The sequence below is a fragment of the Crotalus tigris genome, unplaced genomic scaffold (genome assembly GCF_016545835.1).
Source record: "Crotalus tigris isolate CLP2741 ecotype Arizona unplaced genomic scaffold, ASM1654583v1 scf7180000020815.588926, whole genome shotgun sequence".
Classification (NCBI taxonomy): Eukaryota; Metazoa; Chordata; class Lepidosauria; order Squamata; family Viperidae; genus Crotalus; species Crotalus tigris.
In genome coordinates, this window is record NW_024098197.1 from 262528 (window position 1) to 285776 (window position 23249).

Consider the following 23249-nt stretch of genomic DNA (forward strand, 5'->3'; position numbering starts at 1 on the left):
AGTTCTAATTATTCTATTATTCTAGTTATTCTGTTTCTACTCCCCCTAAAAGTTTAGAAGAATCGGCTTTTATTTCTGTTTTTTTGCATTTGTATGCCTTTGAGTCCTTCTGTCAGAATCCAATTATATTTCATCTCTAGTTATCAATTATAAAAAAACCCATTTCTGCCTTCTATGGATTCTGTCATACGATGAAGGGAAGGGGGTGAACAAAGGGGCTTTATGGCCTCACTTCCTTTGGTACACTTCAAAGGAACTGGATGTGTGTATCACCAAAAGGACTAACCATAAGAATGGGGCTATTACCTTTCATGTAGTTCTCTCTGAAGTCTCCATCCAGCCGGCAGTAAGGAAAAGGGGGTGGGAGTGTAATGCCTGAGACTGTCGCTGGAAGAAGGGGGTGATTGGGTGGGGCTACTGGGGAACCCCTTAAAACCTTGAATGGGAGAGCTTGGACCCCAAGTCCTGTCTAGAACGCCTGCAACCATTTTCTCTTAATAAAGGATGCCTGTTGGAAGAATTATTCCAAGAGTTCTGTCTTCTTAAGATGCAAAGTGGGGTGGGTCCTTACATTAGACAGGACTCCTGGGGAATGCTTTGTCTTTCTTGGCAAGGTTTTTTCAGAAGTGGTTTGCCCTTGTCCTCTTCCTAGGGCTGGGATAGAGTGACTGGCTCAAAGTCACCCAACCTTCATGCCTTAGACAGGACTAGAATTCACCATCTCCTAGTAATTGGCCCAACGTCACCCAGTCAGTTTTCATGTCTGAGGCAGGACCAGAACTCACAGTTTTCTAGTAATTGGCCCAAAGTCACCCAGTTGGCTTTCATGCCTAAAATGGGATTAGAATTCACAATCTCCTGGTTTCTAATGTGGTGCCTTCACCACTACACCAAACTGGCTCATGTTGTTGGGACTTCGATACCTATTAGCTTCACCCAAGACGGCCATCATTTAGGGAGGAGGGAAGGGAGTCTAGCAAAGTTTAGGTGAGCTGCAGGTCCCTCCATCACTAACTAAATCTCACATCTTACCTGATAGGTAAACATCAATCATGTCTGGGTTGGTAGGAAGAAAGCCTAAAACACCCCTGGGGCCAAAGACAGTTAAATGGACCTTCTGGATTTCTGGAATGTGGTGATCTGGTCCAAGAGTATTTGGTATCTCCTGTAAAGCAGAGAACAACCAAGTGGGGGAAGGAGAACAGGAAATATAAAGTGCCTACCGTGAGTCTCCACCATGCTGGTTTGGAAAGAGAAAGCAGGAGCACATTTCTCTGGGATGGTATAAGGAGTCCTGTCTTGGCTAGGGGGTTGGACTAGAAGACCTCCAAGATCCCTTCTAGCCCTATGATTCTAATTACCCACATATTGCTTTTACTGCTTATAATGTCTAAAGCAGTGGTTCTCAACCTTTCTAATGCCGCGACCCCATAATACAATTCCCCATGTTGTGGTGACCCCCAACCACTTATACATCACCGGGTGCCAGGGGCGTGGCCAAAGAAAAGGGGGAAAAAATGGCGCACAGCCTTGTTTGGCGACCCCCGTGAAATGGTCATTCGACCCCAAATGGGGTCCCGACCCACAGGTTGAGAACCACTGGTCTAAAGCAATCCCCATGGTTTCTCTGTAACCTTATATAAAACTATTATTGTTGAATTAAGGAGAACGTTCCTAACAGTGAGGACAATTAACCAGTGGAACAGCTTGCCCTCAGAAATCATGGGTGCTCCATCACTGGAGGTCTTTAAGAAGAAGTTGGATAGTCACTTGTCTGAGATAGTATAGGTCAGGGATCTTCAAACTTGGCCCTTTTATGACTTGTGGACCGATTCCAAGAATTCCTCAGCCAGGCACGCTGGCTGAGGAATTCTGGGATTCAAAATCCACAAGACATAAAAGGGCCAAGTTTGAAGACCCCTGGTATACGTTCTCCTGCTTGGGGGCGGGCTGGACTAGAAGACCTCCAAAGTCCCTTCCAACTCTATTCTATTCTTTCAGTGTTGCTCCCTCCTGTACAGAAAAGCTTACATGCAAAGAACACCAACTTAGAAAGCGTGCACCCTCATCCAGGGCATAATTCTGACATCCCCTACTTACTCGTTCCTCAGCCCCCTTGATGTTGAGGAGAAGCTCTCTTTCTGGGCCAAACCTGAGGGAAAGTCTAGGGGATCTCAGCAAGCAGAGTTGATCGCAGAGCTCTTCTGCAGATACATACTGCTCACAGTGACATCTTAGAGACCAAGAAAAGCAAAGGACCTCAGAGAGTTTCCATCTGGGAGGATGCAAGATTTTTAAATGTTGTTTTTTAGAGCAATATCTGGAGTTGAGAAGTGGGAAACCCTAGATCAACACAGACACTGTTGAAGCTACAAGATCGGAATTCTCTAAGACAGCCTTCCAACTTGCCTTTTCTAGATTTGTTAGTCTGCAACTGGCCAAGAATTTTTTTATGTCCAACCCATGTGGAAGACATCAGACTACAGAAAATGGCTCTTTGGAGATGCTTGTCAAGTTCTGTTTTCTTCTCCTTTGAGCACCAGACATATCCCACAAAAAAAAATCTAGTTACAAAAATTAAGGTGTGGAGGGGATGATCTAGAATAGATTTAACCTCTGGGGGCAGTGGGAGTTCATCTCACCAACACTTAGGAATGTTTTCTGGAAAGAGGCAGCTTACATGCCAAGCTCAGCGTGAAGTTCTCCATTCCCTGGATTACAAATTAGGGAGCAATTGTATAGTTCAGGGATGACACACTCGCGTGTGGATGCCAGACGGATTTGCCCTGGAGCACAGCGCTCTTCTATCTGTGAGGAGGAGGAGGAGGAGGAGGAGGAGGGAAACGAGAAGAGAAAGATGGAGAAGAAGGAAAAGGAAAAGAGAGAAGAGAAGAAGGAGAAAGAGAAGAGAAAAAAAATAAGAAGCAGGTCCACCACCACTCCCACAGAATAGTTACCAATCTTCACACTTTACCTGTAGTTGGCAATCTTGGTCACTGTTGCTATCTGAGTTTTTTTCCCCTCTTTCATCATAGTAAAGGTATCCTGCTTGACAGATGCAAGAGCCATCTGACTCCTGAAAACTCCGGTGCAAACCAAGGCAGGTGCAATTAGTCGCACCTAGAGAAAGCAACAGGTGTCAGCTTTGTGAAGCAGATCAGACAGGAAGCATAACCAGATGATCTACTTCAACTTTATTGTAAGGTTACATTAACAGAATCTTGTTAAGTCTGAAAGTACATTTCCCCCTACCCCATCCCCTATACCATGGGTGTCAAACTCGCCGCAACATGTGATGTATTGCAACGTATCACAACTTTTTTTGTATTGCCGGAGCTGGAGAGGGCACAGCCTCTGTATGATGCAGCGGGCCCACAGGCTGGTAGTTTGATACCCCTGCCCTATACAATCCAAGGAACTAGGTAAAGTCCCTCTTGAGCTAGTTGCCCTGCCCACTTTTCTTCTGCAGGCTAAGTTGCCTTTTATCTGATTCTTCCTTTGGATGCTTTCCTTCTACCTGTCTCACAAGGTCATTCCCACATACCATTACAACAGGTAAGACTTTAGAGGTAACAAGTGGAAACTTTTGTTTCTTATGTATCTAAAAAAGAGTATCATACTTTCTCCAACAGCGAAAGACCTTCAGAATCCTTTCGGAAAGCAGCTCCAAATGGCTCATTATTATCAAGAGAGACACCCTACTGTCAGCATCTTCATAACGAAAAAGAGCAATCTGGAACAGCAGAATGGCCAGTCCCTCCCTATTTACATCATCTCCCTTATTATAGTTGTCAACCGATGATCCCAGAATAGTTCAGAGGCCACAGTATTCACCTTCTCTTGATGTTGAAGAGCTCCCACATGGAAAACAGCCAGTTTGGGCAGGAATGTGATTGAAAAAACCAGCAGGGCACAGGTTGCATTCCTTTAGGTACTTTGCAAGGCTGCTGTTCCCATAGGTGCCTGGGGGGCAAGGGGAAGGAGAAGACGTCTGGGGAGGACAGAAGTATCCTTGTGGACAGGGATGCTGGAGGAAACTTGCAGTGCCTGATTGAGGAAGCGGAGAAAAATATATTTATAAGATTCAGACAATATAGTTGTCCAGGTTGCCTAGCCTAGTAGTTGCCTCTACTCTCTCCTAAATTTTCCATGTCTTGAAGTTTGAATTGTGATAAAAGGGCAATTGATTAAAACAGTGGTTCTCAGCCTGTGGGTCGGGACCCCATTTGGGGTCAAACGACCATTTCACGGGGGTCGCCAAACAACGCAGTCCGCCATTTTTTCCCCCTTTTCCTTAGCTGTGCTACTCCCTTTTATTCTATTGGCTTTTGAAAGCCAATAGAATAGACTCTCTTGAATAGAGTCTAATTCTATTGGCTTTCAAAAGCCAATAGGAATTGTCCAGGCTGTCTCTGCCCTGCTGAGCCCGCCAAAAGTCCCATTCTGCAAACGGTGCTGCACCAGTTGAGTAGTCCTCGACTTATGACCGGTTGAGTAGTCCTCGACTTACGACCAGTTGGGGGTCGCGGCATTAAAAAGGTTGAGAACCACTGGATTAAAAACTTGGGGAGTGATTACTTACTAGGGGACTGGAGTCTGTGGTTGAAATGGCTCCTTCCGGTTATAGGGCGCTGATAATCAAGCGTATGCAAATGTTAGATGCTGAGATTTGAATGTGATGTGATCAAATGACCAAATCAAATTCACCGTCTAAAGCAAATGGACTGTCCCTGATCCACATCAATGATTGGACTGAATTTATACTCTTTCTCCCTCAAATGGAACTGACCATCTGAATGAAATAAGCACAGAGATTGTCAGATTTGGAAGTCTGAACTGAACTGATGATTTGGTTCCAATCAACGTGCAATTTTTTTTTACACTGAATCCATGCAGATCAGATCAAACCAGATGGTCAATATGATCGGTAGTTCCTATTAACTGTACTCTAATGCCATTTCTACTCCATTGACATACAAATCAAAGAAAAGCCATGTACATTTTGACCCAGCTATTTTGATGATACTCAGAGGCCAAGATTGCTCTCCATCCCGCCCATCCCCCATTTCCATCTCACCCTTCTGCAACATCCTTTTATAAAGTTCCTGTTTGCATGTCCCTCTTTCTGATGGAAAACCTAGGATCAGAGTTACACATGACAATTCTCAAAACAGTGAAGAGATGGGTTCCTTCCTTTCTTCCAAAATTAGAGGAACACCGAACAAGCTCTTGGATTGTCATTTCTTGCATTAACTGCTTGAAGAAGAGACTTCGCTGAGGGATGTCTCACAAAATCACCTGGAGGACAGCTGAATCCAGCTGGGCAGGGCAAACACAGTGGGTGGGAGTCCAGATTGTTCTTGTAAGTCCCTGCATCACAGGCCTTGCAACATTTCTCTGAGGAGTCCCTGAGACCAGATACATTCAGGGCTATATAACCAGCTTGGCACAGCTGTGGTTGGGCACTGCCAGGAGGGCAGTAGTAGGGATAGACACACCTGAACCAAAGAGAGAAGTTGGGTGAGTGTCCTGTTCACCATCATTTATTCATTCATTTATTTATTTATTTATTTATTTATTTATTTATTTATTTATTTATGAGACTTATATACCACTTTAAGTGCAAGCACTCTCTAAGCGGTGTACACCAGTAAGCAATGTATATATATATATATATATTTACATTGCCCCCAACAATCTGGGTCCTCATTTGACCTACCCCGGAAGGATGGAAGGCTGAGTCAACCTTGAGCCGGTGAGATTTGAACCGCTGACCTGCTGAACACAGTCAGCTAAAGTGGCCTGCAGTACTGCACCCTAACCTCTGCGCCACCTCGGCTTCATCCAACATCTGATAAAGATTTTCCCTACCTTCAATCTGCAGCATTATACAAGTTGCCTCTGCTAAAAAGCTGGAGGAGAAACTTGGATTTCTCATTCAACACACACACACACACACACACACACACACACACACACACACACACACACTTCTGAAAGAAGCAGAATAATATCAAATTCATTTGATCCGCTCAGATCAGCATACAGTATGGAGCTAATGTATTTTTAAACAAAGGGCAATATAATACAAATACAATTTATTGTTCCGGTTTCCTCAGATTCACACGGGCAGTTTTGCTCAACCGGGAGAATTTCAAAAACAGAGATGGAAGAATATTATAGCCTTGCCACCTTTCTTACCCATATAGGTTTTCAGGTGATATAGGGAGAATTAAACACTGTTCAAAGCTGGGGCCTTTCAGAACTATAATGAACTATTCACCATTTGAGTAATGTACTCACAGCCGGTCAAGAATCTCGTATATTGATGAACCATCAGGGCAATAATAACCTGCTGGACACAGAGGTGGGATTCCTGTATGGGGCCCACACAAGGAGCCAGGACGGCATTTGGAAGGATGAGATGAACCTGAAAAGATGACCAAATGCTTGAGATAAGGCAGAATCCCAATCTGGAATTTGCTGTGCAATATGAATGTCCTAACATTGTCTCAAACCAGGCAATTCTGAATGATTTGTGCCACACTAGTTGATTTTAATGGAAGTATTTATCCTATGGATAGTTATTAAAATACTCAAGGGATTGTACTATAATTTCAGTGTTGCCTTCTCAAACCAACACTCTCCAGATTCCATCTGCCTTTCCTTATATTTATGATTACTACTGGGACCGTTTGTCATTGAAACACAATTAAATAAAGCAATTAGGATCACTGAAGTGATCACAGAGCTAAGATAGATACCTCCAGTGTTGTTCGCAAAAATTCTAGCCATTCTTCTCTTGGTGTCCATGGTTAAAATAAAAATAGAATTTGCTGGGTTTGGGCAATAGGACAGGCAGCAGTAGATTTATCATTCTTAAAGGAAAGAATCACTCAACTTTATATTCTGTGTCTTCTCCCAGAAAGTCGTCTTTGAAGAACCTCTAGTTGAGGTTATGGCAACTTGAGCCACTCCAGATGTAACTGAAGAGCCATTGTGAAGATTCCTCATCATTCGCCATGTTTTCTAGAGATTTTGGCATTAAATATAAACAACTAACCTAGTGGACATTCATAGCCTGCTTCACAAGGTAGTCCAAGAATGTTTGGCACTCCTGACTTTTCTGGATCTGGACAGAAAAATCCAGGTGGGCAGGGCAAGCAGTCTTCCAAAGATGTAGCTCCAGGCTGAGTCCTGTAGGAACCAGGTGGGCAAAGAAAAGCTTCTTTTCTGCTTGGGCACCAATGTCCTGGGGCACAAGGGTAGTCTCTGAGGACAGTGGTTCCTGTAAGATAGAAGACAAATTAAAAGATGAGAGACAGGAGACTGGAGTCCCCAAAGAGAAAGAAGCAATTTTTCTTCAAACTTTGCACCAACACTTTGCCAAGAGAAAAATAAGAAGTCTTGAGGGTTCGGGTTAGGGTTTCAAAAACCCAATTTTTCAATAATATGGACCTTAAATGTTTCTCAGTTCTCATGGAGGACAGAATATCAGGGTGGAGAGTTTTGGTTTTAGCTTTCTACATGTTACTGACTACAGTTATAGCTTTTGTATACAATTACAGTTATACAAACTCAAATACTTTGGCCACCTAATGAGAAGGAAGGACTCACTGGAGAAGGGCCTAATGCTGGGAAAGATTGAGGGCAATAGAAGAAGGGGACGATAGAGAATGAGATGGCTGGATGGAGTCACTGAAGCAGCAGGCGTGAGCTTAAATGGACTCCAGAAGATGGTAGAGGACAGGAAGGGCTGGAGGAACGTTGTCCATGGGGTCGCAATGGGTCGGACATGACTTCGCAATTAACAAAAACAACAACAACAGTTATACAATTATAGATCTATTCTATTGCGATTCTATGGCTCCGTATTATGGTGATTTTTATCATGGATTTACCTTAATTTAATATTTTATCTGATCGATTATACTGTCTATATTTTTGTATATATACATTTGCTGAAGCTCTACTTAAACTTATATTTGTGCTTGTATGCGTAATGTGTTTGATTAGTGTTGTATATCAGTGGTTGCATGACCTCTGTAGATGCCATATGCTAAACAAACAAAGTACACTTCCCAGAAACACAAGTCACCGTGGGTGGGAAAGAAATGGTGAAGATTTCAGAGTTTGAATTTGGTAGTGTTATCATTCCTGCTGCAAGACAACAGAGGATGGCAGCTATTAAAAGAATCGCCAGTCTTGCAAAGTGAGAATATTATTATATCTACGAAGTCAAAATAATCAGATAATTGATGCTGGCTGAGAACTTCACAAGCTCCTGTGGCTTTCTTCACATGAACACGATTTTGACAAATTGAGTTTGCAGCCAGCGATAAAATTGGCAGCTCACCTGCTGGAGGACACTGGCATTCTGACAAGCAGAATTGGTAATTTGGTTGTCCTTCGGTCTCAAGTTCTGTTCGGAAAGTCTGCTTGGGACATTGCTGGAGAGTCCGTGGCCCAGGGGGATTGGTGAGATTAATTCCTTGGCAGTTGGACCCAAAGGGACATGGAAAAGCCACAGGATAGCCTGAAGAATGAGAAAATGGAGTCTTCTGTGAAGCTGGGCATTAATAGAAGAATATACCTGTAGAGGTCACACTTCAGTTAAGTTCTACAGAAGGTGAATACTGGACATTTCTACTAACTTGTTTTGCACCAGCGACCTGGTGGGCAGGGCAGACAGTCTCCTTTTTGCTTGGCACCTGGGTGAGAACCTATAGTGTCATCTGGACATGGAATGGGGGCTACTGAGCCTTCTGGGCAGTAGAATCCTATGGGAAAGGAATGCAACCAAGTTCAATTCTACTCATGTTCCTACTTCTCCAGGGACACAGCTTTAATTGCATGAGTGACATGTTGACTCTTTTGACCCTTCTATGGATACTCCTGCTCCAGTTGCTGCTGAATCACAATTCCCAACCTTTCTTATTCCATACATTGTCTTCTGCTAATTCATGCTTCTGGAATTGTACACAGGTTGTCACAGATTCCCCACCTCTATACTGTGGAAAAAACCAACATGTGTGTCATGGGACTTAGGTCTACATCTACAGAGCAATAAAATTGCACAGTTCTTCAACAGCCATCATCAAATATTTGGAGGCCCCAAATGCTGGCTATCCTTAGGCTCTGGTTTTTCAGGTGTTCTTCAGACTACTTTCTAGGACACTCAGATACCTGCTGGACAAGGTCCCGCACAACTTTCTCCCCAGAGACAATCAGCCAGGGGAGTCCAAGTGAAGTTGGAACCCTGTGGTGTAGCATCAGAACTTCCCTCTTGGCAGAAGAAGCCAGCAGCACAGGGTCCTTCCATCCGCCCTCCCCTGGAGCAAAGAAAATAGTAGGACTTCATTTAGAAGGCAAGGAAAATAATTTAGTAGACAGTCATTTCCCTATAACATGACACTTCTCCCAAATGAATTGATACAGAGAGTTTATAGTATGCTGACTGGGGAATTTTGGAAGTTGAACTCCACCCTTCTTAAAGTAGCTCAAATGGAGAAATATTGATTTATCGCATGAAATAAAACGGTACGTCCCTTCAAACCAAACCGAGCCACAGAACAGAGAAATAAAATTGAAATTAAACAAGTGATAAAATATCTTTAAAGGAGACTTGGAAGTTAGAAGGAATAGATGAGTTGAAAACTCATGGAAAACTCTGGAAGGAGTAAAGCATTTGATTTTTGTATGGCTGGAGCAGCTACGATGATGACCTTGTCTCTAGATGATTGTATTTTGCCTTAAAAGACAGCATCATCAGAAACCCTTCATAGAAGAGTTTGTATTTGAGTGACAGAAATATAATTACCTCAATTTGTAAAGCTAGATTTGGACTGGGAAGAATTATATCTTGGTCCTGCTCAGCTACATTTTCTCCCTAGTTGTTCCCAAGTCAAGTCTCACCTTTACAGTCTAATACATGTTAAGGTTTATTATTCTTATTCTCTCTCCTGTTTTATTTTAGTAGCTGCCTTACAGATTTCTCTGAATAGGAAGACAGTCGATAAATCTTTCCACCGATCCTAAAATTATAATTTGCAGAGGTAGTGGAAATATTGTACAACCTGCAGTAGTGACCAGGGGAACAAGGAACACAATCTCTCTCTTCTCGTAGGCCAAAAACATCTGGAAAAGTGAAGGTGCCATCAGGACAAGGGAGAGGAACCAAAGTACCTAAGAAGAGAAGATATACATCACTAGTTTGGATTCTGCCTTAGAAGGAAAGTGAGCTGATTCATCTTCTCTTAGAAATGGCTTGCAATGGCTTCCCAATCCAAACCAGGGTATGACTGGGTTGTCTCTTAGAAGTGAGGGGAGACCATACATCCAAGGGAAACAATTGGGAAATTTGAGATGCAACTTTGGGTAGGAAGACTTTTCTTGCCAGTTTCTTTGATGCCCAACTTGAAGCAAGAGGAAGGACTTTCTTGAGTCAAAGAACCTTTTCTCATGTCTCTTTGCTCCCATTAACCAGCGGGGTTTTTACTAACAACGGATGAAGCAGTTGATGACTCAGTCCATTAAAGTTTGCAGCCCTGGTGCTTTTGCTAATTTATTTCCCAGAGATGTCTGCAGGATGTGGCTCCAAAAGCTGCCACATGTTGGTCATTGTGGTAGCTCTCTCTGTTTTTCAGATGGAGTACCGACCTCCTCATTGGGGTTCTCATCTCGATGGGCTGTTTTTAACCACACCCCACAGATGCTCCTGCAATAGTCACAGTTCCATACCTTCAGGACAATAGGAATGTGGTGGGCAATGCTTGGGTTCCCCAGGAGAAGCCTCGTGGCAGTAGAAGCCGGATTGGCAGGGGAGACAATGTGCTGAACCCCGGTTGGGCTGATATTCTCCAGTGGGACATGGAGTGGGATGGGCTGCCCCAGACAGGCAGAAATGGTCCTGTTAAGCAGAGACAGGTAGAAGCAGCACAGGTGAGGCAAGCAGTTTACTTTTGCTTTTTCCAACATGTGACCTTTTTTATTTCTTTGAAGAAATAATTGTCTGATTTTATAGAGAAGACATAGCCTAAGTATAAAAAGAAAGAAAACAAATAAACAATGGAAGAATTTGCTCCCTCCCTCCCTCCCTCCCTCCCTCTTCTTTCTTTCTTTCTTTCTTTCTTTCTTTCTTTCTTTCTTTCTTTCTTTCTTTCTTTCTTTCTTTCTTTCTTCATTCTCTTTCTGTGACATAAGGCTAAATTCCCTCACCATACCCCCAAATTCTTTTAAGATTATGGTATTCTGCTTTTAGAAGGGCATGATGGTGAACGTATGGCATTTCATGACATTTCATTTCATCTGTTGCAATACACACACTGAGCTAAATTCACCTCCCCACAGTTCTCACTATTTTGAGATCAGCAGGGGTTTGCATCGTAAAGTACACAATATTTTAGCTTATAGAACAGACCTCCGGGCAGAGGAACGCAGTCGGGCTGAAGGAACTGAAGTTTGCTGGGCAGTAGAAACCATCCGTACAAGGTCCAGTAGGTGAACTCAACCCCATGGCTGCACAGAAGAATCCTGGGTAGCAAGGCACACAGTAATCTGCAGAGGATCCTCCTGTAGGATCAAAAGATGCACAGTTCTTCATGGAGAAGCACATCAAAGGATCAACCAAGAGTGAATGTGTACAAACTTCACTATCTTAGTGAACCAAAGGAAGAGATGTGAGCCAATGGTAGCTTTCAGAAGAAGAATTTTCTGTTCTTTTAAATATGTACACCTTAACATTAATTGCAAGTGGGAAAAAAGGGTAAGGTACCTTAGGATTAGAGGGATAGAGTGTTTATTGAAAGCTGTTTGTACTTAATATTTCTTCCATTAAAATGACTCCCCCCAAGCAATTATTTTCAACACAAATCTATTTGTTTTGCCTGCACCATAAGAACAACGTCAAGCAAGCAGGATTTACATCAGGGAAGAAACAGGTAGAAGATCTAGCCATTCTTTAAAGAACATTTTTAATATACTGAAATCAGAGAACTACAAGTTTTTCTGCTCAGCCTTTTGGCAAAAGGGCAGGATTGCTTAGTGAGAGGGTGGGTATGAAATATTAGCCCTCTTGTATCTTTCTTAAGGACCACATCATTCATCTAGGTGCCCCACAGCTTCTCCTGTCCTCCCTCTTCCCTACAACAGCATTAGCTGCCATCAGTGGAGACCCCCATCCCATTCTTTAACTACAATTTTCCACCAAGCCTTACTTCAGAATCTGGCAGAATTCTTCATTCTTAAGCAGGCAGGTAAGGCAAAAAGATTAGGACATGCAATCTTCTTTTGAAGGACAAGTATAATCCGGCACTCATTTGTGTGGGTAACAAACTCAACTCCTCGTATCTGGAGAGACCCCTTGACTCTGAAATCAAACCTTCCAAGCTATACTCACCTGTCCCATTATTCAGAGTGCCCAGTGGACAGGCGATGGGAGATTGAGTGCCTTCTGGGCAAAAGTGCCCCTGGGGGCAAGGTCCATTAAGTGGAAACTCAGGTGAGCTTTGAGGCACCACATCAAATGCTCCCCCAGCACAGTAAAACCCAGCAGTGCAAAAACCTGCCAAAAGAGAGAGTGAAGAGGTCATTTATCTTCTCTTGAGAATAAGGGAATTGCTGATAAGATGATCCAAGAGGTGGTAATGCAGATTGCAGGAGCCTCACACAGAGACATAGATGTGAAAGCCTTTTGTAAAACAAACAAAAACAGAAAGACCCACAACTTCAAAAACAATATGGCAATCTTGATTTTCTTGAAGGAAAAAGGAGGATAGAATAGAAGTGGGGGGGGGGCAAGGTTTCCTACCATCAGGCTTCCAGTTGCCATCACCCCTGCAGTAGCTTCCAACTGGGCATGGCTTGCAAGCATTGAAGGATGGGGCTCCTTCCAGGGCATTTAGCAAACCAGCTGGACATGGTATGGGCATAGCTGTCTGGGTTGGGCAGTAATATCCTGCCAAAAGTAAAACTGAATCAGTAGACTATAGTCATACTTGAAATGTCAATAAGTTCTTTAAACCGAGCTTGAGTTCTGATGACGTCATCTACATAGTTTCCCTGGCAACACTCCAGAAGACATTAATCACTATTTTCTGACATGTTTCTTGACTTCCTCATTCTGACATCCTTGGGATGTCCTAGCAGTTTTCTAAGTGCTAACTCCATTGGACCTTGCTTAGCTTCACATCCACACCAAGTAAGCTGGATGACATCAACTCTGAAGTTTCATATTTAAATTAGTTGAGATTGTGAGCCTGATGGAGCTAGAATAAAGGTCCCCAGATTCCACTTCCTGCTCAGTGATAAATCCGAAGGAAAAGATCTGTTAACAAGCCACCTCATGTTTGATCATATTCAGAGAAAGAGACCCTACACTGAAATAGAATTTGCCTTTATATAACATAAGAACTTTATCTGTGCCCTGCCTGCCCATAAGATGACGCAGACTAGGTCTTTATTTATTTCTATAGGACAGCCCCTAAGTCATCTGTTTTTCAAGAATTCACATATCCATCAGTCCTTCCTGGTAGAACTTTGTTCCTAATCTCCTGATCATCTGCACTGTCCTTCTCTGACTTTATTCCAGATTTACTGAATGCTTCTTCAAGTTATGTAATCCAGAGCTAGATTCAAGAAGAGTCCAGAACGATACCTTCCCATGATTTGGAAGCTACGAATAGCACAGAAGAACATTTGACAGGAACAAAAGATGGTGTCTTCCTCAATCTTCATCCAACGGAATGTATGTTTCTGGTGCTAAATGAAGTCCCTACTCTGCATTACCTTGAGGGCAGATGACTGGTTCCACTGTGGCAGCATGTCGGCAGGCAGTTCCCGCCGGGCAAGGGAGGCAGACACTGGCTCCATCAGTGGGGCTAAACATCCCAGGCTCACAGGGCACTTCCAAACTGGTGCCCTGGGGACAGTAGAAGCCTTTAGGGCATCGATACCCATGTATTCCATCATTAGGGCAGGGGACAGAGTTGCCTTCAAGGCAAACATACCTGTGAATGTAAGAAAGGAGCAGTTGTACTTTTTAAAACTTGGCGTCTACTTTAAAGGGGAAGAGCCCCAAATATTTTAAACTGAACTCCCTTCAGTTTGGGTCATTCCAAACAGATTTCCAGAAGAGGTTGGATACCTTTGTTTTGGTCAGCCTGAGAGACAGAGAAGATGCTCAACACTATCTCAATGTTTCTCAACTCTGGTTACTTTAGGATGTGAGGACTTCAATTCCTAGATTTCCCCAACCAGCCTTCCTGCATTGCCACACTCAAGTTGGCCTATCATTTTGAGAAAATGATTTTGGGATGCCCCATTTCTCTGCTGGGAAGAACCTGCAGCTCTGCATCTTACCCTTCGTTACATGGTAACATCTGGAATAGGTCAGATGTTCCCGACTGACTGCAGATGTATCCTGTTGGGCAAAGTAGGCATTCACCCTCAGCTTTCAAGCCCAGCATAGCAGAAAAGGAGCCAGGTGGGCAAGGGATGGGAAATCCAGTCCCAAGAGGGCAGAAATGTCCTCTGGGACAGATGTCATTGTCTGTCAACGTGCTGGCAGAATCCACCTGTACAAAGATGAAAGGAACAGGAAGTGGAGAAATCAATAGATTCTGCTTAAAAAAGAAAATCAAGGATCTACCAACTCAGACAGACAATCAGCAACAGCTGTAATCAAGGACCCACCAACAACACTGACAAGGCAAACCACTTGTATATAAACTCCACACTCTTCTAGCACTGACAGTATTACCTAGTTGGGTCATGAAATGTCTGCAAGAAAACATCCAAGCTCAGAGAGGACCACAACCCCACAAAAAGAAGATCTGATAAGATCAGGCTGTAATGAGCCACACATTTAAGCTTTTTGTAAGATCATTTTTTTGTTGTCCAGATTTACACAGTACCTATTTCTTTAACAAGTATCCTATTTTGGGGGCTGTCCATTGGTTCTCCTCCCTCCACCCAGAGGTATACAGTACTGACTGTTATTACAAAGTGGAAACATTTGATCAGAGCAAGCAACCCATCTACTCTGTAGGTGATTTCATCTGGGCAAACTCAAATGTTAATTGTTTCAGTGCCTTCCTGAGAGTGTACTATGATGGCAGATAACTAAGCCAGCCCTTCTCACCAGCCCTTCCAGATGGTGTTAGGAATATAAACCCATCACCAACATCCTGCATGGCCAATAAATATTGCACTCCTGGCACAAGCAGCGACTGGATGGAGAAAGGCTGAATGGGTACAAATAAACAAGAACTGGTATTTTAACTGGACGCAGATATGAATGAAATAGCCAGAACTCCTTTGTTTTCCATCTGGACCTATCACCACTCAGAAATGCTTGGATTACAAAGGCCTAACATTGTCCCTAGCTAGCATACCTACTGAGAAATGACAATGAAGTTGGCTGCACGTTCTGAGTATTGCATTTTCAAAAATCTCAGAAGGAATCTTGTCCTGCCACTCCATCTGTGGCTGCAGCTCCTGAATGTCATGGGTGCTCCAACACTGGAGGTTTTTAGGAAGAGGTTGGATACCCAACTTGTCTGAAATGGTATAGGGTTTCCTGCTTAAGCAGGGGGTTGGACTAGAAGACCTCCAAGGTCCCTTCCAGCTGTTATTCTGTTATTCTATCATTTCCACTTACTCTGTGCCTAATGGGAGTTGAGCTGACTGCCCCTTTGCTGCAATAGTAGCCTTCATGGCAAAGTCCAGTTGGCTGATATAGTCCAGGGGATGAACAATACATTCCTTTTATAGGAGAAAAAAGACAACAGCAGAAGGGACAGAATGCAAATGGCAAAAAAAGCTCTCTCTACTTCATTCCTTGGCAACCTTTAAACTAAACTTGGATCCAGACTCTCCCTTACCTGCTGGGCAGAATTCACACTCAGATTCGTCAGCTGCACCAGCCTTGGGCCCAGAGGTACCTCTGGGGCATGGATGTTCCCTGCTGGAAGCCGTACCAGGTGGGCAAAAATACCCCATAAGACACAGCTTGGGAACTGGGATACCATCACCTAGAAAAGGAAGAGCAATCTGAATGCTTTTTGATAACAATGTTCATTTTTTAAGGACAAGATACCTTTTTTTTCCCAGAAAGAAATCCTCTGGATCCAAGTGACTAGATTCATCTTTCTTTTTTAAAAAACCCTGTTATTCCAGACAATTCTGAGCTCAAGGACTCATGGTATGAATCTTTCATTTTATTTTAGCCTTTATGTGATGCAGTATGCTGATCCATAAACCATGGTTCAAATCAACAATTGGTTGAGTTTGCACATCACCCTAAGCCATGGCTCCTCTAAATCCCGGATTGTTAACGGCTGGGCATATAAGTCATGTTAAGCCATAAACATCAATTAAAAGTACAATAGAATCCAGGAGGACAGAGGTTTTGATCCGGACGTGAAGAGGACATGTCACAACAGAAACCAGCCTGACACGTCCCTGCAAAACAAGTTATGCTAAGCCAACATCAGACCAACCAAATTACGTTGCAGTTCAACTTAGCCCTATGCAAAGTCAGCCTTTGCCTCCAATGATGGCATTTCCCTTGTGCTTACTGTGGTTGCTGGGCTCACAAAAGAATCGGGCAGGACAGGGATCACAGGATTCCTTCCCTTCTTCTGATTGGTAGGTTCCCTTTACACACGCGACTGGGTCCACAGAACCGCCGAGGCAATAAAATCCACGTGGGCACCGGTGGGAAGATGGAGAGATTTGGCCAGGTGGGCAGTAGTAACCAGGAGAACATCTCCCTTCTGGAACAGTCTTCCCTGCCCCTAAAAGCAAAAAGGATCTACTTGCAATTTTGATGATGATGATAAAAAAATCCCTCCTGATGCAGCAAAATTATCTCCTCCCCCTAATTTAAAACAGTAAAGGAAAAGTTTGCACATACCACTGCAGAAATTCCCAGCTGGACACTGTTTGCAGTCTGTGATATCCCATTTTCCTCTATGGGGATTGATGGTCCCTGGCATGCATGGAATAGGGGTCCCAGTGCCTTGGGGACAATAGAATCCAGGGGGACAGAGGTTTTGATCCGGACGTGAAGAGGACATGTCACAATAGAAACCAGCCTGACACGTCCCTGCAAAACAAAATATTTCCAAATGGCAAATGGGTGATCTTCACAACATATTGCATCCACCACAAAGTTCGTTGCTTCCAGAATGAGGGTGCTAATCTTAATCCATGGCTGTGAAAGTTGGACCATAAGAAAGGCTGAACGCAAAAGAATTGAGGCCTTTGAACTATGGTGCTCAAGAAGACTCCTGCAAGTCCTCTGGACTGCAAAGCGTTCAAACTGGTCAGTCCTAGAGGAGATCAACTCTGACTGCTTTTTAGAAGGCCAGATCCTGAAGTTGACACTCAAGTACTTTGCCCACCTAATGAGAAGGAAGGACTGACTGGAGAAGAGCCTGATGCTGGGAAAGATGGAGGGCAATAGAAGAAGGGGATGACAGAGAATGAGGTGGCTGGATGGAGTCACTGAAGCAGTAGGTGTGAGTTTAAATGGACTCCAGAAGATGGTAGAGAAGGCCTAGAGGAACATTGTCCATGGGGTCGTGATGGGACTTCGCAACTAACAACAACAACAACAACAACAACAACAACAAACTTAATCCTCCTTGGCAGCCCCATGATCCAATTTATAAACCTGATAGTCTAAAGTGGATATAGAATGTAGAGATCACAACTGTTGTGTACTGTAGCTCAGCAGGGAGGCAATCAATGTGTGCCTGGAATCACCATTTTCCATGTCTACGTCACTGAATGAATAGCATCCATTCAATGAAGGCCAACTTAGGAATGTTGGAGAGATAGATGCAGACATTCAGAATTTAATTTTCCATCAAGAGCTGGACTCCTCTTGTCCTGTCCTCCACTATCCATTGCAGAAAAATAAACTAAGGCTTCTAATTTAAGAACCAGATTGTCTGCAACATTCACAGTCAGAAAAAGATCATGAAATTGATTTGTTGAGTTCTCTTGGTTGACAGCCACAGATCGGGGGCAAAAAAGCAAGCTAGATTTATGCATTTTAAAGAAGAAATAAATTAAACCCCTCTCTTAGATCAGCACCTAGTGTAGGAGGAGTGGCAGAACCTGGGGTCAGAGTTAAAAGAGGGATCAGCCTAGAATCCCTATGTTGCCACTAAGACTAAGTCCAACACTCCCCGCTCTGTGAATTGACTCTTATCAAACTCCAAATAGGTGCCAACCATTAGTTGAGAAGATTCCTGAGCATAGCCTGTTTAGTAATAAATCAGTTTGATTGGACTTTCACGGGTGGACCTGGGCTTTTGCACCTGACTCCCAGCATACTTGGACACTTCCCAATATGAACTTCTGGTATATATAAGGAGCACAGGACCTACCAGAAATAGCAGCCAGCCCTTCTCCTTGGCAGAAGCTTCCTCCGGGACAGGGCAAACAGGCATTCTGGGACAACATGCCAGGTAGGGGGAGAAATGTTCCTGTTGGGCATGGGGTGGGGCTGTTGCTACTCAAAGGACAATAATGCCCTGCAGGACATACATTTCCAGTTTCATCTTGAACAGGATTGGGTCTCCAGGCATTCAGAATGCAGTAGTAACCAGGCAAGCAAGGGCCACTTGGAGTCACTAAACCTAGAAAAGAAGATTTATGGCAACACAATTTGTTGGCTCCAGATTTTACAAACTGAGGAAACCTCTAGCATCTAGAAATTCAGGGAGGTTTCTGCTGGGAAACCAATATTTAGGTGTACATCCAACTGGAGGAAATGTGCTTATGGATAAGAAGTGAAGGATCTAATTCCAAATAGAATAGCCAACATAAAAGGAAAGTTGGAGCTAAAAGTGATGACTAAGCTGGTGTATGTGTGTGTGTGTGTGTGTATCTATATCTATATCTAAATCCATATATCTAAGATATATAAATAATCTATAGATATAATAGATATAGAAATATTAGGTAGATAGATACAGATATAAATAGATAGAGATATAGAGATACAGATAATACATAGATATAGATGATATTATCTTGAGTGCTATTTGATACACCCTGTCGGCCCAAATATGGGAGAAAGAAATCTTTTGCCTTGTATCAGCTCAAACTAGAGCCATCCACAGGCATGTCGGTCACAACTGCGACACCGTATATATTTCTAAAATTTGGATTGCTAGCAAAGAATTAAAGGAGAACTGGAATAGCTATTTCGAACTCTTTAGTTCTTATCAACCAGACATACCTTTTCTGAGATTTGAACCTGGGCTGTCTGCATGTTAAGCAGCTGTGTTTTAACCTCTAGGCCACAGGCTCTTTCTCACTTTGCCAGCTGTATCAGAAGAAATCAAAAGATTTCTTTCTCCCATATTTGGGGCGACAGGGTGTATCAAATAGCACTCAAAATAATTCTCCTCCCCTGTCTCTTCCCCCCCCCCTACAGCTGGCAAAGTGAGAAAGAGCCTGTGGCCTAGAGGTTAAAACACAGCTGCTTAACATGCAGACAGCCCAGGTTCAAATCTCAGAAAAGGTATGTCTGGTTGATAAGAACTAAAGAGTTCAAAATAGCTATTCCAGTTCTCCTTTAATTCTTTGCTAGCAATCCAAATTTTAGAAATATATAGAAGATATATATAGAGATATAGATGATATAGATACTGTATGGATATAGATAGATAGAGATAGAGATATAATCATCTTCCACTGTGCACTGGAATCTGAATTAATTAAACTAACAAATGGAATTCAAGGTCTTAGGCAGAGGTATTATATTCTCCAAATTTATCATTGGGAATCAGTCTCATCCTTATCACAAAATCAGTAATAAGCTACCAACGTAGCTCGCAGCAAAGCAGTCCATTGCAAATGCAAACCTGGTTATGTCCTTTGACGAAATCAGATTTTGCATGGTGCAGTCCACTCCTCTTTGATTACCTGGCCTTGCGCAGAATTTGCCCCCAGTACATGGATCACATTCCCTGAAGCTGCTCAGACTGGTCTGGTTACTGAAGGTCCCAGAGGGACAAGGGTATTGCTTAGCCGTTCTTGTCCCTGACAGACAGTAGTATCCAGGCAGACAGTCCATGGGGTTGATCACTCCTGGAGAAGTCCTTCTGGAATTCTTGGGATCTCGTGTTTGGAAACTGGGATCACAGAACCTGCCAGTAAAGCCAACAATGTTCAGTCCACTTTCAGTTTCATTCCCCCCCCCACCCCGCTATGGATAGGAATTGTCTAGAGCAACCAGGTTATTTATTGGGAGTCATTGGAATAGAAGCTAGGCAGTTGCAAGCTCAGTTCTCTGGCCAAACCTGAACTTCATGTGGGTGTCTCAAGCGATATGAGCCGAGGTGGCACAGCAGTTAGAGTACAGTACTGCAGGCCACTTTAGCTGACTGTGTTCAGCAGGTCAGTGGTTCAAGTCTCACCGGCTCAAGGTTGACTCAGCCTTCCATCCTTCCGGGGTAGGTAAAATGAGGACCCAGATTGTTGGGGGCAATGTAAATATATATATATATACATTGCTTACTAGTGTACACCGCTTAGAGAGTGCTTGCACTTAAAGCGGTATATGTCTCATAAATAAATAAATAAATAAATATGATATTTCAAATGTCAAGGTTCTGACTGACGAACCCAACCAATTAAACACCTTCGAGGCTTTCTGAACTCCGAATAGTAATGTAAAACTTTCCAAGCAATAATATAAAACTTTACTGAGTACATCATTTCGGCAGGCATGCAAGCAAAACCAGCTCTGGCAAAACCCCACCCAATTCCATCATAGCAAAAGTATAGAATTCCCCCTCCCCCTTCTTGACCAGGTCATGTTACCCAATTAGGTGGAATAATATTGTTATGAGAAAGTGTCTCTGGGTCTGGCCAAACACCTGGTGAACTGTCCTTGGTTCTCGCGGTCTGCTCTCTTAATTTTTGAAGTCTGCATTCCAATCCTTTCCCTTGTCCCTGAGTTTGTTGGCAAGATGAGAAGCAATAATTGTCAAACCAGCAAATGTGCTTCGAGCTTGACATCAGATAGATCAGTGGTTCTCAATCTTTTCTTCACCATGGACCCCCTTTCAATACCTTTTTCTAGCTACAGACCATGGTCATGGACCCCCCAAGACTTAACTCAAGATTTAAATCATAACATTTTTTTCAAGCCTTCGCGGACCCTCTGTGATGACATTGTGGGCCCCCACCCGGACCACAGATTGAGAACCACTGTTGATAGATCATATGAGTGGTGAAGGATCGGTGATCTGAGAGGTGATTCCAAATGCTACATTTTGAATGTTCAAACCATCTCACAGATCATTGATTCCTACTCAGCTCATAGGATACACTTCAATTGTCATCATATATACATGTGCAACGTAATCATTCCAGAATCAGAGGCTGAGATATAAAGCGCTAAATCAAAGATGTACAATAAAATATCTCAGTTCTCAGAAGAATTCCTTTGTCGGTCTTCAGGCATAGCTCGCTAGCGTTCATAAGTGGTCATGGTATATCAAAAGGGACAGCCTAAATTGGGAAAACAGATAAAAGAATGGAATTACACGGCTCAGCTATTGGATCTGTTGCATAAAAGCATCTCTCCTTTGCATGGAAGAAATAAATGGGAAATGTAGAGAGCAATATGAACAAGAAAATGCATTTTCTCAATGAATCTTCCAGATGCATTTGAACGGCTGTTATGGAGAATGCAAAGAAGCTGTCAGAAATTAATTAAACAAGAGTTGCAAAATGTGTTCCTTACTTTCCTGCAGGGCAGATTTTGCACATGCTTTGACCCACTTCATCTTGATATTTACCAGGGGGACATGGCTGAGGTCCTGGGCTACCTTTGGGACAATAGTGACCAAGAGGACAAAGATGGTCTAGAGAGAGAGAGAGAGAGAGAGAGAGAGAGAGAGAGAGAGAGTGAGAGAGAGAGAGAGAGAGAGAGAGAGAGAGAGAGAGAGAGAGAGAGAGAGAGAGAGAGAGAGAGATCTTATGACTTCTTTTAATTCAAGCAGTTACAACTTTGCCAAATTTTAATCCCGCAAGAATCATGGCTTCTGGATAGTTTAAATTTTTTTAAAATTATTTTTATAAGTAACTCAAGGTGACAAACACACTTAATACTCCTTCCTTCTCTTCCACAATAATTCTGTGAGATGAGTTGGGCTCTTCCAACAATAAAAAGTAGCATCCTTTAAGTATAGAATAATAATCCTCTACCTGGATTTTGGTCAAATATTGATCCCTCTGGGCAGAACCAGCCTTCTGTACACAAATTCTCTGGAAAGGTTTGGCCCTGAAGGGAACAGAACCAGCCTGCCAGGCAGAGATGACAATCCTGGATTGACCGGCCACCTTGGTGGGCTAAGAAAGAACCTATAAAAAGAATCATATAAGTCTAACAAGATCCTTAAAGTTTCCATTTTTAATTAAATGTGTAGAAACCCAGCATTTCAAAAAACAAAGTAGTATTGCATTCTTTTGGTAACTATCTGGCTTCCTTGTTGCACAGAGCCTTCCTTCCTTCCTTCCTTCCTTCCTTCCTTCCTTCCTTCCTTCCTTCCTTCCTTCCTTCCTTCCTTCCTTCCTTCCTTCCTTCCTTCCTTCCTTTTTCATTGAATTTCATGCCATCAAGAGTGAACTGAGAAATATAACAGCAGTATCTACATGCAAACCTACCTGCTGGGCAAGGAACTGGGGCAGACGTCCCCTGTGGACAGAAATAGCCTTGAGGACAAATCTCTCCCATTATCCCATCAGTTGGATTGGGTAGAGTAGACCCTCCTGTACAGTAGAAGCCAGGATCACATGGGCCAGATGGAGCAGCCAATTCAGAAGATGCACAGTAAAAACCTCACAAAGGAAGAACAATGCGTGATAGGACTGGTGTCTTCTTAAATCTCTTCAACATTAGAAGATATATTCTTGCACTATTAATCTAAGCTACAATAGACTACAATTCTATAGGTGTAATCTCAAGAGCATATACACATGTGGCAAAATTAAGCAACAAATACTTTAAATCTTCCTTCTTCAACTTAAATGTCTTCCAACTGGGTTAGACAACCACTCTCAGAACCCCGTCAAAATGGGTCAGAGGAACACTCAACTGCACTGAAGTACAATTCCACTTCAGCTGGGTAAATATACTTAATTTTTGAAAATCATGCTTCGGGGAAAGCTTTGATTAGATGCAGGGGACAAAGCCGAAGGATGGAAAGAGTGAATCCTTG

General features: G+C 43.0%; 2 protein-coding genes across 6 annotated transcripts in view; both read right to left on the reverse strand.

The window, feature by feature from the left end:
• Positions 1 to 1405, reverse strand: part of LOC120319551 — a 29018-nt gene extending 27613 nt beyond the window's left edge. For 4 of the 5 annotated variants that reach the window (XM_039368528.1, XM_039368527.1, XM_039368525.1 and 1 more), the window contains exon 1: positions 1033 to 1398. In XM_039368528.1, the coding sequence (XP_039224462.1) occupies positions 1033 to 1054 (22 nt within the window). In that variant the 5' untranslated portion in view covers positions 1055 to 1398. Of the gene's footprint in view, positions 1 to 1032 lie in introns of all 5 variants that reach the window. The other variant, XM_039368529.1, reaches the window with a different exon arrangement.
• Positions 1109 to 22845, reverse strand: LOC120319557 (multiple epidermal growth factor-like domains protein 6; the record flags this gene model as incomplete). The annotated part of the gene is made up of 27 exons (XM_039368533.1): positions 22696 to 22845; positions 22237 to 22392; positions 21773 to 21893; positions 19945 to 20168; positions 18399 to 18650; positions 16916 to 17107; positions 16578 to 16796; positions 15882 to 16031; positions 15659 to 15762; positions 14359 to 14573; positions 13786 to 14006; positions 12809 to 12955; positions 12398 to 12562; positions 11420 to 11571; positions 10741 to 10909; positions 10077 to 10185; positions 9187 to 9332; positions 8655 to 8780; positions 8357 to 8536; positions 7064 to 7288; positions 6304 to 6430; positions 5299 to 5498; positions 3835 to 4047; positions 2975 to 3120; positions 2681 to 2808; positions 2101 to 2233; positions 1109 to 1165 (listed from the first exon to the last, which is right to left on the reverse strand). Coding segments are annotated over exons 1-27 (4347 nt in total), but the record flags the coding sequence as incomplete, so codon positions are not given.
• Between the last annotated feature and the right edge of the window lie 404 nt (positions 22846 to 23249).